A 17,045-nucleotide genomic window follows, 5' to 3' on the forward strand; every position below is an offset into this window, starting at 1 on the left:
GTTTAGAATTTATTTTTCATAGTCATGGGTAGCTATATTTTCAACTAAGGTTGAGGATGAAGCCTCACCATTGAAGAGCAACAATATTTTCATGTAAGTTTATACTATCCAATTTTATTTGGTTTAATTTTTCCAATGTTTTACTTCTTTTCAATTTGTGGAATGATTCTTGGATATCTATTGTGATTTACGGATACATTTGAGGATTTGAGATAATTTCACATAATTGATTGCTTGGATCTTTATTTATCAAAATATTGGATATTCATTGTGTTTCGTTCTACGGATACATTTGATGATTTGGTTTATACCGGATATCTTTTGTGATTTGTGCAAAGAACGGATTCATTGAATGATTTAATGATTTTTTGAAGCATAGTAGAACATATATAAGATTTATATATTGAAAACTTCGGATGTGTATTGATGAACATGAGAATATCTTGCTATGATTTGGAGGGTGTGGATTCCAAAACCTTAGTACATTTTCTTTTGATTTATTTTACTTTATTTAGTTTATGTTTTCTTTATTTATCAAAATCTATTAATTTTTGGAACTAAGTTAAGATTTAATTAGTTTAGAAACAAAATTGTTCTTCAAAAACACAATTCCCTGTGGGATCGACCTCGCACTTGCAAAACCCTTTATTGCAAACGATTCGTGCACTTGCGAGTACAATTAAAATTCACATCAAGTTTTTGGCGCCGTTGCCGGGGAATTGTTTGAATTTTTGAAAACTGTTTATTTCTAAATTGATTTTATCTTTCTACTAGTTATAATTAGGAATTTTTTTTTTTAATTTTTTTTAATTTTTTTAATTTTTTTTTTTTTTACAATTTGTTTTTGTTATTCCTATTTCTAAAAAAAAAAAAAAAAAAAAAAGATTTTATCTTTTCTTTGTTTTGCTTGTTTTTTTTTTCTTTTATTGTTATTATTTAAAAAAAAAAATTGAAAATTGGTTGATGTTTTATGTGGGATATTTGCATGTTAAAAAGTGAGAGTGAAGCATGAATTTTTCTTATGATAATTATAACAATTTTTCAGCACAACATGTTTCACATAGTGGTAGGACACTTGCTCCTACCAACTACACTCACAATTTTTATCCACATAAAACATGTTCATATTGCTCAAACCTTTATCATAGTTCTAGTAATTGTCCATCTTGGAGACAATTCTACAATCCTTCTTATAAGCAGATGAACACAAATTTCTCCAGCCCGGGGTTCGATTCAAATTCCAATGTTTACAATCCGGACTGGAGCAACCATTCTGATTTTTTGTGCAAGCTCAAGTCGCGGGAAATTGTGCTCCCTAATACCATGAACTGCACCATCCCAAATATCCGCAGTTCAATCACCAATCTTCTCCTCCTTCATCCTACAATTATCCGACACAAGAATTATCATTGGAAGACACAATCAAAGCATACACACAAAAGATGAAACAGAATATACAAGAGCTCAGAAGTGTCCAAGCCAATTTCTCCAACTCCGGGTTTGATTCAAATTCTAATTTTTACAACCCGAACTGGAGCAACCATTCTGATTACTCATGGCAAGATCAAGCCACAGGAAATTATGCTCCCCCACACAATGAACTGCATCATCTTGAATATTCGCAGTTCAAAAACCAAGTCCTCCATCCTTCATCATATGATCCCCTTCCTAAAAAATTATCATTGGAAGAAACACTCCAAGCATTCATACAGACAAGCAACCGAAATATACAAGAGCTTAAGAATGTCACCATGAGCAACGACCAGATTATGCAAGAGCTTAAACAGAGTAGACAAGAGCTGAAGAATGCCACTATGAGCAATAGCCATGCTATAAAAGAGCTTACACATGAGATCAGGGATTCAACTCAGTTCACACATCAAGCTTTTGCCAAGAAAGAAGAACAAATCGATTATCTGGTTGTTGAATTCAACAGAATGGAGGAAGAAGAGCTTCAAAGTCAGCTGATGGCTGAAGGGCATTACAAGATTGATGAGGATGATGCTAGCCATTCTTGTCATGAGAATATCCTTGACACCATCATACTCGAGAGTAATGAAATTGATAACAATGAGGAGGAAGGAAAAGAGGAGCAAATTGAGCACAATGTGGAAGAAGGAAAAGAGGAGCAAATTGAGCAGATGGACCGAATTGAGCACATAGAGGAACAAGAAGAGAAAGAGGAGCAAATTGAACACAGAAACCAAATTGAGCATAAAGAGAAAATTGAGCCCCCAGCAGATACAAGTCTGTCGAATGACAAGGAAGTGAGTACTGAAGCTCATTCCTTCATCATTATCCCTCTTGAGACACATCATGAATCCAAAGCTTCAATTCTTCAATGTCTCAAAGAGCCATCATATGCCAAGATTCTCAAGGATTTATGCAGACAAACACACAAATCTAGGAATCATCGTTCCAAGAAAATATTTCCAAGCAAACAAGTTGGTTACCTAAGATGGCGAAACATCCTCGCATAGTGCTATCAAATTTTAAAGAAGAAAGGGTGGAAGGGATTCGTTGGACATCCACATGATCGAGGAAGGTATGGTAACTTTTATTTTTTTTTTTATTTTTTGCATTTAATTTTTAAGTTCTCTTTACTTTTTCATTTAATTTCTTTTTGTTTCTGATAGCAATTAACCTTTTGATGTTTGTTTCTATTAGAAAATATTGTTGTTAGTGCTGTTGACAGGTGTTTTGGTGTTTAAGTTTAGGGTATGCCTTGACCTTGTTCACACCTTGATGTTTCCTTACTTCTGGTAATGTATTTCTATACTACACATTGAGGGCAATGTGTAATTCAAGTTTGGGGGTATGGAAAAATACTCTGTCTATTTGTTTGTTTGTTTATTTGTCTTTTTGTTCGAAAAAATAAAAATAAAAATTGTTTATTTGTCTTTTTATTCTAGAAATAGATCCAAAAAAAAAAAAGTATTATATTGTTGTTTGAGCGTGATTACATTGCAACTGTGGTTTGCATATCATTGGTTTGTTTAACATGTGAACACTGCATGTCTTTAGAAATCTGAATCTTTTGACTCATCTGTTGGATTAGAGAGACTTCACTTGTTTGAATTATTTATCACAAGCACATTAGCATTGGTTCTGTGAGGTACGATATTTGAATTGAAGAATGTGTGTCTTGAGATTTGTAGGATGATTTGTTGATGAAACCTTGGCTTAAGTTAAAAAATAAAAAAAAATTTAAAAAAAAAAAGAGAAAAGAATATATATAATAATATCATCAGTTTGAGTTCTCATTGAGTAACCGGGCCTCTTGCCTCATTAAGCATTGATTGTTTGCGTCAAAAGATGAGAAATTCAATTTGGTTGATCGTATGGCTAGTTTGTCTTCGTAGCCTTTTTGACTTGAGTAATTAAGCTCTTAGGGATGTTTCTACATCTAGTGCCCTAAAACCAACTGGTTTGGGAGTCACTGGCCCAATACTCATTACATGGGTCAATTAGAAAGCTTAAAGGAGTCAAGCATTGCACAGCCTACACAGGAAAGAAAAAAATTGATATAAGCCTTGGTTTTTTCATCTGATAAGATTCCTATGAATTTTGGGGTACACAAACTTGGAGGAAAATTGAAGCCTCATGAATTTATGTTAATCTCACTTTACACTTATTTGAGCATGAGTTGTCTCAATTTTCCAACTATGAGTTGAATGATTTTTGATGTCTTGATAATGTCAGTGTGTTGTTCAGTTGGTTAAACTTACTCATGATATCTGAATCATGTGTTTGTGTGGAATTCTTGTTTTTCAACAACATAGTGCTTTAAGATGTTTGTGGATATCTTTCCTGGAAAACCCTCACGAGACTTCACTCGTCCATTAGGGAGTCCTAGGGGTTTAAAAGGCTTGTTGCATACGCTAAATGCAATCATTTCTCCCACGAAAGAGGATTTATATTTCAAGCTTTCACTTTATGTTTTGTTTTGTTTTGTTTTGCTAAGGGACTAGCAAAATTTAAGTTTGGGGGTATTTGATGAGTGTCAAATATTGCATATGTGGACCCTTTTATTTGCATTTACTAAACCTTTAGTTTTGTTATTTTCTAATGTTTTTTGTTAGTTTTGGTATTTTAGTATTTTGCAGGTCATTGAGAGAAAAAAATAGCATTATGGTGAAAGAAAGCACACTTTGAGATGACCTAGATGATGTGGTTATGTTCAACCAAATCAAGGAGTGGACTAAATCGGAATTTCTCTAATTGGAGTCAAAATCGGATTAGAATTCAGATTCTGCACATGCTATAGTATTTTGGTCATAACTTTCAGCTCAAATATCAGATTACGGTGAATCAAGAAGCGTTGAAAAGCTAGCTCAATTTTATACAAATTCTTGTGAAATGTAATTTTCCTAATTCGGACTTCTACTATGCAAAAATTTTCCCGCAATAAAACACCACAAATCTGGACGGATTTGGAGTCCTTTTCCTTCTTGGATTGAGTTTTAAGTTTCCAACTCAAACTAGGAGACTAACCTCCAATTTTTATAGGAGTTCTAGGGCTTCTAGGATTTGTTTTTTTCCCTATAAATAGACCTCTAAGCCTCAACAAAGAGAGAGAGAGAAAAAGGGAGACGCTAGAGACCAAAATATTCTTTTCTTTTTAGTTTAGTTTTTCTTTAGTTTAGAATTTATTTTTCATAGTCATGGGTAGCTAGATTTTCAACTAAGGTTGAGGATGAAGCCTTACCATTGAAGAGCAACAATATTTTCATGTAAGTTTATACTATCCGATTTTATTTGGTTTAATTTTTCCAATGTTTTACTTCTTTTTAATTTGTGGAATGATTCTTGGATATCTATTGTGATTTACGGATACATTTGATGATTTGAGATAATTTCACATAATTGATTGCTTGTTTTTTATTTATCAAAATATTGGATATTCATTGTGTTTCGTTCTACGGATACATTTGATGATTTGGTTTATACCGGATATCTTTTGTGATTTGTGCAAAGAACGGATTCATTGAATGATTTAATGATTTTTTGAAGCATAGTAGAACATACATAAGATTTATATAGTGAAAACTTCGGATGTGTATTGATGAACATGAGAATATCTTACTATGATTTGGTGGGTGTGGATTCCAAAACCTTAGTACCTTTTCTTTTGATTTATTTTACTTTATTTAGTTTATGTTTTCTTTATTTATCAAAATCTATTAATTTTTGGAACTAGGTTAAGATTTAATTAGTTTAGAAACAAAATTTTTCTTCAAAAACACAATTCCCTGTGGGATCGACCTCGTACTTGCAAAATCCTTTATTGCAAACGATTCGTGCACTTGCGAGTACAATTAAAATTCACATCAGGGCCTTGAAGGAAATTCTAACGTCCACACCCATCATTCGGCCCCTGAGCTGGGGTACACCTTTCGAGATAATGTGTGATGCGTTAGATTACGCCGTTGGAGCTGTGTTGGGGCAGCGCATTGACAAACTCCCCCTCGTCATTTACTATGCAAGTCAAACTCTAAATGACGCCTAGCTGAACTATTCGACCACTGAGAAGGAGCTGCTGGCAGTCGTATTTGCTCTGGATAAGTTTCGATCTTACTTTACTAGGATCAAAAGTCATCATCTACTCGGATCACGCGGCACTGAAGTATCTTTTCTCCAAAAAGGATGCTAAATCTCGCCTCATCCGGTGGATTTTGCTTTTACAGGAGTTTGACATTGAGATTCGGGACAAGAAGGGTTCCGAAAATGTGGTGGCTGATCATCTCTCGAGGATTACCGTGGATTTCACGGAAGAAGCCATCCCCATTTCTGAGACTTTCCCCGATGAGCAGTTGATGCATATTGCTCACTCACCATGGTTTGCTGACATAGTAAGCTATCTTGTCACCGGTCAAATGCCTTTGCATTGGGGGCGGCAAGATAAGTCCAAATTCATGTCCGTGGTGAAGAATTTTTTCTCGGACGATCCTTACTTGTTCAAGTATTGTCCTGATCAGATCATTAGGAGATGCATTCCCGAACCTAATCAATCCAGTGTCATCTCTTTCTGTCATGATCATGCCTGTGGCGGCCATTTCAGCACAAAGAAGACCGCTGCAAAGAATTTGCAGTGCGATTTTTACTGGCCGACCATCTTTCAAGACGCTCACACCTATTGTGTTTCATGTGAGCGCTATCAAAAGTTAGGGAGTATTTCACGCCGAAATATGATGCCCCTCAACCCTATTCTTATTGTTGAGATCTTTGATGTTTGGGGCATCGATTTCATGGGACCTTTACCGGCCTCCTTCGGCTATCTGTACATTCTTGTGGCTGTGGACTACGTGTCCAAATGGGTAGAGGCTGCTGCATGCAAGACCAACGACCACAAAGATGTGGTCCAAATTTTAAAGGACACTATATTTGCTCGCTTTGGCACCCCTCGAGCAATTATTAGTGACGGTGGTAAGCATTTCTGCAACCGGGTCTTCGAGCAGCTGATGAAGAAGTACTGCATCACACACAAGGTTACCACTCCTTATCACCCTCAGACAAGTGGGCAAGTGGAGGTTTCAAACCGAGAGATCAAGAGGATCTTGGAGAAGACGGTGAACCCGTCTAGGAAAGATTGGTCTCTTCGGTTGAACGATGCATTATGGGCATACCGGACAGCATTCAAGACACCGATTGGCATGTCACCTTACCGTATAGTGTACGGGAAAGCTTGTCATCTGCCGGTGGAGTTGGAGCACAGAGCCTACTGGGCCATCAAGCAGCTGAATTTTGATCTCACTAAGGCTGGCTCACAAAGGAAGCTCCAACTCAATGAATTGGAAGAACTGAGGAACGATGCGTATGACTGTGCTAGGATGTACAAAGTACGGATGAAGAAGGTTCACGACCAGAACATATTGAGGCGATCTTTTGAGCCTGGTTAGAAAGTCCTTCTGTACAATTCACGTTTGCATCTGTTTCCAGGGAAGCTCCGATCTCGATGGACAGGCCCATTCATTGTTCGATCAGTCTTTTCTTTTGGGGCCATTGAGATTGAGGATCCCACGACTGGCAGCACTTTCAAGGTGAACGGGCAGAGATTGAAGCCCTTTCTTGAGTTACAGAGCTCAGAGGTTGAGACGACCCTTTTAGAGGATCCGAGTTACTCGGAGTAATTGTCGTCAGAAGGGAAAGTCTGGCTGAAGACTGAAAACTTAGCGCTTGTGGGAGGCAATCCTCATCATTTTTCATTCTCATTTGATTTTATTTCTTGTTAATTTTCAGGACAGTATTTGCCATTCAAGTTTGGGGAAGCATTTCTCTCGCAGTGTGCCAAACTTGCATCACCATGTCGGTATTGTATCTCTAGCCACATTAGGGACAATGTGTCATTCTAGTTTGGGGGTGAGGTAGACATTTCTGTCCGTTTTCATTTAATGTTTGCTTTGTTAATACTTGCTTAAAAAATAAATAAATAAATAAATAAAATTGTACTTTATTGTTAGTTGAGCATGGTTACATCTTACTATAATTTGCATCTCATTGGTTTGTTTAACATGTTGAATTTTGCATATCATTTAAATCTGAGATCCTTTGACTCATCTTTGGATTAGAGAGACTTGACATGTTTAGATGGTTTATCACAAACACAATAACATTGCTTCTATGGGGTATGAGATTGGAATTAAAAATTGTGTGTCCTAAGATTTGTAGGATGACTTGTTGATGCAACCTTGGCTTATTGTTATATATATATATATATATATATATATATATATATATATATATATATATATATATATATATATAAAATTCTGTTTAGAATAATATCACCAATTGAGTTCTCATTGAGTAACCGGGCCCCTTGCGTCATTAAGCATTGGGTGTCCGCGTAAAAAGATGAGAATTTTAGCTTGGATGAATGTTTGGTTAGTTTGACTTCATAGCCTTTTTGACTCGAGTAATTAAGCCCTTAGGGATGTCTCTACATCTAGTTCCCCTATGACCATCTGGTTCGGGAGCCACTGCCCAACACTCGTTACATGGGTCAATTAGAAAGTTTAATGGAGTCAAGCATTGCACAACCGACACAAAAATAATAAATAAATAATAATAATAAAAAAGCCTTGGTTATTTTCATCTGATGGAAGTCTTGCGAATTTTTGGATATACGTGCTTTAAGGAAAATCGAAACCCCATGACTCTATGTTATTCACACCTTACACTTTTGAACATATGTTGTCTCAATTTTCCATCTATGAGTTGATCGATTTTTGATAACATGATAGTATGATATTCATTCTGTTAAATATACTCATGAGGTGTGAACCATGTGTTTGAATGATGATTTTTGCTCAATTGATAAATCAGTACTTCAATGTTTGTGGGTATCATTTCTGGCAAACCCTCACGAGACTTCACTCGTCCACTAGGGAGTCCTAGGGGTTTAAAAGGCTTGTTGCATATGCTAAATGTAATCGTTTCTCCCACGAAAGAGGATTTATGTTTCATGCTTTGATTGTGTTTTCCATTTTGTTTTTGCTAAGGGACTAGCAAAATGTAAGTTTGGGGGTATTTGATGAGTGCCAAATATTGTGTATTTGGACCCCTTGATTTGCACTAGTTAGACCTTTAGCCTTGTTATTTTCTGATGTTTTGGTTAGTTTTTGTGTTTTTCTGTTTCTGTAGGTCAATAAGATAGGAATGGCAAAATTCATAAGGAAATGCTTAAAAATTCGGAGGTCCTGAAAAGTCGATCGATCGAACTTAAAAGTCGATTGATCGAAATTCTCCAGAACCTGCTATTGCAGAAGCGCACCAGAGCGCCCAACCAGGAGTTTCTCCATGACAAAAAGCAGTCCTCCCTCTGATTTTCGCAGCAGAACACGCTGGTTTCGTGACCTTGGTTGTCTCTAGCAAGAGAGGAACCCTAGAGGAGGCTAGAGGAGTCATTTTACATGGGTTTCTTGCCCTAGTTTCCTTCTATAAAAGCCATAGCCATGCCTCTTTGATGGGGAGTTCAGAGAGCAGCATATAGGTTTAATTTCATGGACTTTGTAGTATACTTCAGTAGCTTTTGTTCTTAGACACTTTCTCTTTGTAAAGCTTTTCTTTTATTTCCATGGTTGTTCTTCATTTTCTTGTGGTGTTCTTATTCATGGAAGGCTAGTAACCTCAACTAAGGTTGAGGATGAAACATTTCCATTGATGACACTCACACTCTTGTTATACTACTTGCACATTTAATGATATATCATATTTGTTGTTCAAGTTTCATTCATTTAAATGCTTTATCTTTTGCAATGAATGTGGTTGATGGTAGATATATGACATTTAATGTGTTTCAACCGATGGATACATTGTTTTATCGGTTTGAATGATGATATCCATTGTGATTTGTTCATTGAATGGATACATTGGATGATTTGATTTCAAATGGGTACTCTTTGTGATTTATCTTTGTGTTGGATTCATTTAATGGTTCTAGGGTTCATGGTTGAGAAACTTGAATGACACCCTAAACTTAATGTTCTTTGGGTGTTTAAGTGGAAACCAAGAGTGTGAGTTGTTGGATTTGGTTTGGTAGATTCCTTAGCCTTAGTTCCTTTTAATTTGAATATTTCATTTCATCTCGTTTAATTAGTCTTTTGTTCTTGAATCAATACTCAAACCTTTGGAACTAAGTTAAAATGAGGTTGATTAAACAAGACACCAATAGTTGACCATTTCCCTGTGGATTCGACCTCGCACTTGCACACATTATATTGCAAACGATTCGTGCGCTTGCGAGTACTCTTTAAAACTCACAACAATTAGCATTCTTACAAATAACACTGCTCTTACCTTCCATATGTCTCCTATGCGGAGGGACATATTTTGATGAGGAAGAATCATCAACTTCATTTTTCCTCATAGCGTCCTGCTTAAACCAAGGCCTGTGGGATTTCAACAAATAACAATTTGGCCTAATATGACAAATTTTCCCACAATTATGACAAGTAGGAACAAACTTACCTTGTGTTCCTGATTCCTTGGGCTTGGGCATCATACAATTATTCAAGCAAAAATTATCCAAACAAGTAGTGTCTACTATCACTGGCTTAATAATAATGGAATCTAATTCAGAATTAGCAACATGTGAAGTAGAAGCACTTAAATCATCAACAACTAAATCAGGCTTGTCGGAAAATATCTGAATGAATACAAAGCATGCTCTTCAAATTATCACTAGAGAATTTTGCCAATTTATTCTCAAGTTCATCAATAAGATTAAGTAACATGGTATTCTCATATTTCAAAGAGTCTATCAAGGCATGTGATTCAGATAATTGAACAATCAAAGACTATTTTTCTTGCTTCACCTTTTAGAGCTCTTTTGGAGAAACAATTTTATCAATTTTAGCAAAAACTTTAGAGAGCTCAATACCAGAATCCTCATTAGAAAACTGAGAGGAATTCATGATAAAAGGTGTAATCAAAAAAATAGAAGTCACAAGAGATGAAGATCACACTCAGGAATTAAATCCTAAACAGAGTGTGCCTGCTCTGATACCAATTGAAAAATTGAAATGACTTCTAAAAATAAAGTGTGTGCATAAGTGTCAACAAAAATTAAGGCACTGTGGAAAGTAAATGACACAAAGATTTTTGTTGACGAAGTGGAAACTCAGTTAAGAGAAAAACCACTCCGGGGCAGCCAAATCCAGGAATTTCACTATTCAAAAGACAAAGCTAGATACAAGATAGTAACACTCACATGTAACGATGCAGTGGTCGTACCTTGATCTCCGACGTGTAACCCAACACGAACGCTTCCCAACCAGGTTCACCTACCTGAAGGGGTCTTCAATGGAACTCCTTACCTTAGAGCCGACCTCTAAGATAGACTTCAACTTGTAGAGCAGCACACTTGAAAAACGACTTCAGAGGAGATATCACGTCTCTGAGCTCTAATGGAATTCACACCGAATTCTTGCAGCTCTAAGTGCCCAAGGACCCCTATTTATAGTCTAGGGTCAGAATAAGCGTCAGGCATAATTTGCCTAGGAGCCTTCCGGACGGAGGACCATGGACGTCTGGACGAACATTTGTGCGACAGGATATTTCCAAAATTTCCGCGGAGAAATCTTTCCTATATAAGAACATCGTCCGGACGGGATGGCTCGATCGTCCAGACGGTCGCAAGTCCGCTGCAAGTTATTTCCATATCAGACTTCGCACGTCTAGACCAAGGGGCAGGAGCATCCGGACGGCTAAACTTTAGCATGCAATTTCCATATATGATGTGCGTGCATCCGGACCAAGAGGAGCAAATGTCCGGACGGTTGAAGTCGAATCGTCAGTTACCATATACGATGCACCATCTTCCGGACCACTACTGTCACGCGTTCGAACGGTCAAATTTAAACTGCGATTCTTGCCTTATGGAGACACGCGTCTGGACGGGATACCACATCGTTCGGACGGTTGATTGATCTTCCCTTCCTTGGAACTTGGAAAGAATCAGTGACTGATCGAGTGTTGATGGGCGTCCAGACTTGCTGCTGAAACGTCCGGACGGAGCAGGCTGGAACGGAAACTTCTCGATACAGTAGAATGTCCAGACGGAAGAAGCACGTCGTTCGGACGTATGATACTGGACTGTCTGGCGTCCGAACGGGATAACACATCGTCCGGACGTATGGAACAGTAGACAGATGAGCGTCCGGACGGGATGACACATCGTCCGGACGGCTGCAGGGAACTTGAATTTCTTCGAATCTTGACATCACTCTGAAAGTGGAATCCCTGTTTACAACATGTTTTACACATAAGTGATTTTGTCCAAACACAGAATAAGGCCAAAATACTAACACAGGTAATTCTTCGCTGGATGTTAAGGATTTGAGGGATGGACACTCACCAATTTCCAAGTACTCAATAAGAGGTGTGCTGCTACAGCAACTATTGGTATCATTCTCGTCCAACAAAATCCGTATATTCTCGCAATGCCTTATCTCTAGCTGTTTTAGAGTTGGAGGTAGTTGGCTTGTTGCAATGTGTATCAGCGAATCACATTGCTCAAGACATTTGTTGTTGTACATCAATGCCTTGGGTAAAGATTTCATGTCATTGCGTGTGGATGGCATACCCTGCTGTGACTGCTCTTTTGCTTCTTCTGCCACCAAAGAAACTAGCTTTTGGCAGTTATCAACAATCATATAACTAAGACAGGGGAGGGGTTTTAGTAATCCCACATCATTTGACCATAATGGCGTTAGCTCCTCACAATTTGCAATCCTTAGCTCTTCTACATTCATAAACCCTTCTCTTGGACATGTGAAGTTTGAAATTCTAGCAAGAGACTTAGAGTTTAGTGAGGTGAAGTCCACCTTACTTTTGCGTACCACCCCTTAAATTCTCAAATTCTAGTTTGCAAAGCTCCGGAAATCTTGCATTTGAAACCACCAACTGCTCACATCTTTCTATAACAACATTTTGTAGTGAGGGAATGTGGTTTGGTAAATTCCCCAACAGCTTGGGACAATTTATAATAAAAAGCTCACGCAGGTGTGGTAATTCTCCATTAGAGCTCCAGCTCTCCCATTCTTCCATATCCTTGAAATACAAAGTTTGTAAGGATTCAAAAGGTTGTGAACAACTACCCCCATAAAACTCATCACCAACATTCTTTACACTAGCCATGCCTGCGATGAAAATGTGTTTAAGTGATGGTAGTTGGCCAGCTGGTGGCAATGATGTGCACTTTTTACAATTTTCAATCCTTAGGAGTACCAAATGAGGAAATGAATGACCTTTTAACCAAGTCGGAAATTCTGTACCACCATAGCACCTGATAGTGAGCTTTTTCAAAGACTTGTTTGGATGTAGCACGTTAAGTACGTCTAATTCGCTTGCTCTATCTTTCGACCAATCCACACGGGCGCTCCATTCCAAGCACAATTCATTGAGATTAGGCTTTTCAATTAACTTTGCATCGCTTGCATCCTTGGGTTCAATGGCATTCTCTAATCTTGAGATAATGAGTGTCCCTTGAAGATGCAACAAAAAACCTAACTCTTTTAACGCGAAGCAATTGCATTTTCTCACAATTAGATTAGACAATGTCCGGAGGCTAGTTAATTTACCTATTTGAAGAGGCATCCCTTCCAGTTTATCTGCATTGAGAATGTTGAGGTGGCGCAAGTTGACCAGGTACCCCAAATTTGAAGGCAATTCCTTTAGATAATAACAACTTTTCAATAGCAGTGTTTGTAAGTTGCAAAGAGTGGTTATTGATTCAGGCAAACCTCTAATTCGAGTGTAAGAGAGGTCAAGATACCGTAGGTGCTTCAAATCACCAATTGAATCCGGTAGCTCAACTATGGAGTACCCACTCAAAGAGAGCACTCTTAAACATGGTAATTTTGACAACAATTTAAGAGGAACGTCATGAGTCAAATAACATCTCCCCATACTAGGTAGCACAAGAGGCATGAAGGTACGTAGACACGTGAGTTCAGAAAAAACCTCGAACTTTTTAGCGCCATCAAACCAGTCACCCAGGTAAGACAAATGCCGAACTGTTTTGGAAATTTTTCCTTTGTTGATGCTCTCAATTCTATCCTCCATTCTGAAGCATATATCTCCTGCAACCCATTGGGCTAAATCGTTGATAAGGTCGTGCATTAGAAATTTTGATTTCCTCATGCTTGACTGTTGAAAAAATGATCTCGACAATAGATCGTGAAAATACTGACTACCCAAATCTTCCATTTGCTTATCTCCTTGTGGCTGAATTATACCTTCTGCCATCCATAACAAAACCAACTGCTCCTCTTCAAATTCATAGTCCTTAGGGAATATTGAACAATACGTAAAGCACCTCTTTAAATGTGAAGGCAAATGATGGTAGCTCAACATAAGAGCTGGAGCAATTGGACTTTTCCCCTCTGGTATATCCCATATCTTGCTCTTTAGTACACCTTCCCACTCATAACAGTCCAACGTAGTGCGCAAGAGGCCTCCGAGGGTCTTTGCTGCCAAAGGCAAGCCTTTACATTTTTCAACGATTTTTTCACCAATATCTTTCAGATTTGGATGTGCACTGAAGTTGCTTGTCCCTAGTGCATGTTGGGTAAATACAGACAAACAAGCATCATTTGACAATACTTTCAGACAGTAGGCTGGAATGGTACTCGTCATTGATGAAACTCCTTGATTGCGAGTTGTGATGACAATCCTACTTCCAGGAGCTCCTGCTAGGAAAGGAGCACATAGGATAGTCCAGTCATGGTAGTTCTCATTCCATAGATCGTCAAGAACGACTAGAAACCTCTTCCCTTTTAGTTTCTCCTTGAGTTGGACTTGCAACAAATTCAGATCAGTTTCGTCACAGCTTGCAGAGGTGACCGATTTTATAATTGCTTTTGTCACCCTAACAGCATCAAAGTCTTCAGAAACACAAGCCCATGCTTTCAAATCAAAAAAGCTTTGCACTTTTTCATCATTAAATAAAAGCTGGGCAAGAGTTGTCTTTCCTATACCTCCCATGCCAAGTATAGGAATCACAGAAACTCCAGCTTCACTACATTTTTCACCCAGCAACAATTCAAGCACAACCTCTTTATCTTTTTCCCTGCCATAAACATGACTATCATTCATTACAGAAGTTGGCACCGCTGTCCATCTCCTTTTGTTTGACGACCTCTCATCAGCAGTTTGATTCAAATTCAGTTGATTTTTTCGTGTCTCGATATCATTGAATCGATCAGTGATCTCCTTTATCTTTGACCCCAGCCTACTTTTGATCTTAAAATGACTTGGAGTCAAACGAGTAAACCAAGCAACTGGGGTGAGTTTCCGTACCTTACTTGGGCGATCCTGATTTTCAGCTTTCGATGCTTTAGTGGTGAGTTCATCCACAATGTCGTCGAGATCGTAAGCCAAGTCTCTGAGATCATCCAACCACTCTTTCACAGCCCTGTCACTGTGTTGCTTTTCCTCGGCATCATCAAGCATTGTCTGAATTCTTGACAGCGTTTTCCTCCACTTGTCCAAATTTTCTTCAAGTCCTGCTCCACGTACGAAGTCCAAAAACTCTGGAACCACCAATTGATCCCACAGCGATTGAATGAACGGAGGGAGAAGGAGCTCTCCCACTTTCTTGACTGAAGAAACAAACGACGACTCTCCTGCAGTGTTCATGGTTTTCTTGGTAGGAAGGAATGAATCAGTTGGAAACGATGCAAAAGTGAATGGAATCTTGTGTGAAACCTCGGGCAGTCTCAAAAGTTGTTACTCCAAGGATTCAAAAATGCATGCTTTGAGGAAGTAGCGGGCGTGCTTGCTGGGATCTTTCTCTCTTTTTTTAATAGATACGATTCAAAGAAACAACCAATGCAAAAGCAAGGTTTAAAGTTACAAAAAGGAACTAAAACAAGACCAACACTAATAATTGGATCAAAGCCATTGACAATATGAGTAGGAGGAGGATGGGATAAGGAAGATGTGGGAATGCTGCTGGAAATAAATCTAGCTGTGGCCCAATGTGTCACATAATGAGCACCGAAGTTTGCACTTCTATTGACTTTCCGTGCTGACCATGAAGAATTAGGAGGAATAATGTCTAATGTGTTTTGAATGATGTCAGTGATATGCCAACCTTGAACAATTGTTGGCTGCTGAAAAGCAAGGATAACTATTTGAGAATCACCTTCAAGAATGAAACGATTGATCCCAAGACAAGAAGCTAAAGAAACAGCTAGCTGTACAGCTAATGCTTCGCCTTTATTAGGAGAACATTTGGACTGGATCTGGGTAGCCAACTTTCTCAATTTGCATATTTTCTTTTCTTTTCTATTTTTAATTGTCATGATTATCCTCCCTCCTACTTTCACCCATTTATCTACCACAAATTCTGGCTCAAGTCCTTCTACTTTTTATCTTATCATATATATATATATATATTTAGATAGTAATGGGCGTGCTTCCTGGGATCTTTCTCAATTTGCATATTTTCTTTTCTTTGCTTTTTTTAACTGTCATGATTATCCCCCCACCTACTTTCACCCATTTATCTACCATAAATTCTGGCTCAAGTCCCTCTACTTTTTATCTCTCTCTCTCTCTCTCTCTCTCTCTCTATATATATATATATATAAAAGTCGAGTTCTTCCTTCCTTAGAATAACATAGAATGGTGACACGTGACATAAATCTATACTTTTTAGTTACTAAACTGGTTATTTAAGTATTGAACCGGTCTTTTAAATAAAATTGAACCGGTCAATTTAATGTTTCTATGTCTATTAATGATACAAGTAGTATCTTCATCTCAATTAATAATACAAATATGATTCTTTTGTGGAGACATGTTTCTTTAGTATTTTATATTTTTGGTTGAAATTTAAACATGTTTCCATTTATTTTGGAAAATTTTTGGTTGAGCAATTCTTCATTTGAATGTTTATGAGATTTTTTTTTTTTTTTTTTTTCGTTCATTTGCTTTGTCGAATGCTCAGAATTATATAGGATTGAAATATAATAGGTATACATCAGCAAAAAAAAAAAAAATTATGTTAATTTTCTATTTTATGCTTTGATAATCAAAATTATAGTTTTCTTCTTGCTATTTTTCTTCTTCATACTTATTTTCATTCTAAACTACACCTATGGGAACAAAGATTTTAACATGTTTTAATTTATATGAATTAAAATAATAATAGGGTCTTATGTTTTAATTCATTTGAATGTTTTATGAGATATTTGTTTTTCATTTATATGATTTACATGATTTTCACTTATTTTTTGAAAGTGTTATCTCCTTTTGAAAGCCAAAAAAGACAAAATTTTATTTGATTATTGTGCACAAAAGGAATAAAAATGCTTTTAAAACATTAAAGAGTTAATTAAGCATTAAATTTGAAATGCGTTTTTTTTTTTAATGCTCAAAATTATATGGATTTTGCTTTTATTGAAACATAAGATATAGGTACGTATCACACTAACAACATCATAAATTCCTACTATTTATCCTACTATTAATGTTTTGATAATCAAAATCCAAGTTTTTCTCTTACTATTTGTTTTTTCGTTACACTTCTTTCCATT

The 17,045-nt window shown here is 37.2% G+C and overlaps 1 protein-coding gene across 1 annotated transcript; it reads right to left on the bottom strand.

The window, feature by feature from the left end:
- Positions 1–10,737: 10,737 nt before the first annotated feature.
- LOC133880537 (putative disease resistance RPP13-like protein 1) lies at positions 10,738–15,278 on the bottom strand. The gene is made up of 2 exons (XM_062319488.1): positions 11,858–15,278; positions 10,738–11,742 (listed from the first exon to the last, which is right to left on the bottom strand). The coding sequence occupies exon 1, from the start codon at positions 15,139–15,141 to the stop codon at positions 12,328–12,330; it is 2,814 nt and encodes a 937-aa protein (XP_062175472.1). The 5' UTR covers positions 15,142–15,278; the 3' UTR covers positions 10,738–11,742; positions 11,858–12,327.
- Positions 15,279–17,045: the final 1,767 nt, after the last annotated feature.

The sequence above is a fragment of the Alnus glutinosa genome, chromosome 10 (genome assembly GCF_958979055.1).
Source record: "Alnus glutinosa chromosome 10, dhAlnGlut1.1, whole genome shotgun sequence".
Classification (NCBI taxonomy): Eukaryota; Viridiplantae; Streptophyta; class Magnoliopsida; order Fagales; family Betulaceae; genus Alnus; species Alnus glutinosa.

Excerpts from the sequence above, each read along its gene's own strand:
- LOC133880537 (XM_062319488.1), bottom strand. The coding sequence starts at position 15,141 with ATGAACACTGCAGGAGAGTCGTCGTTTGTTTCTTCAGTCAAGAAAGTG.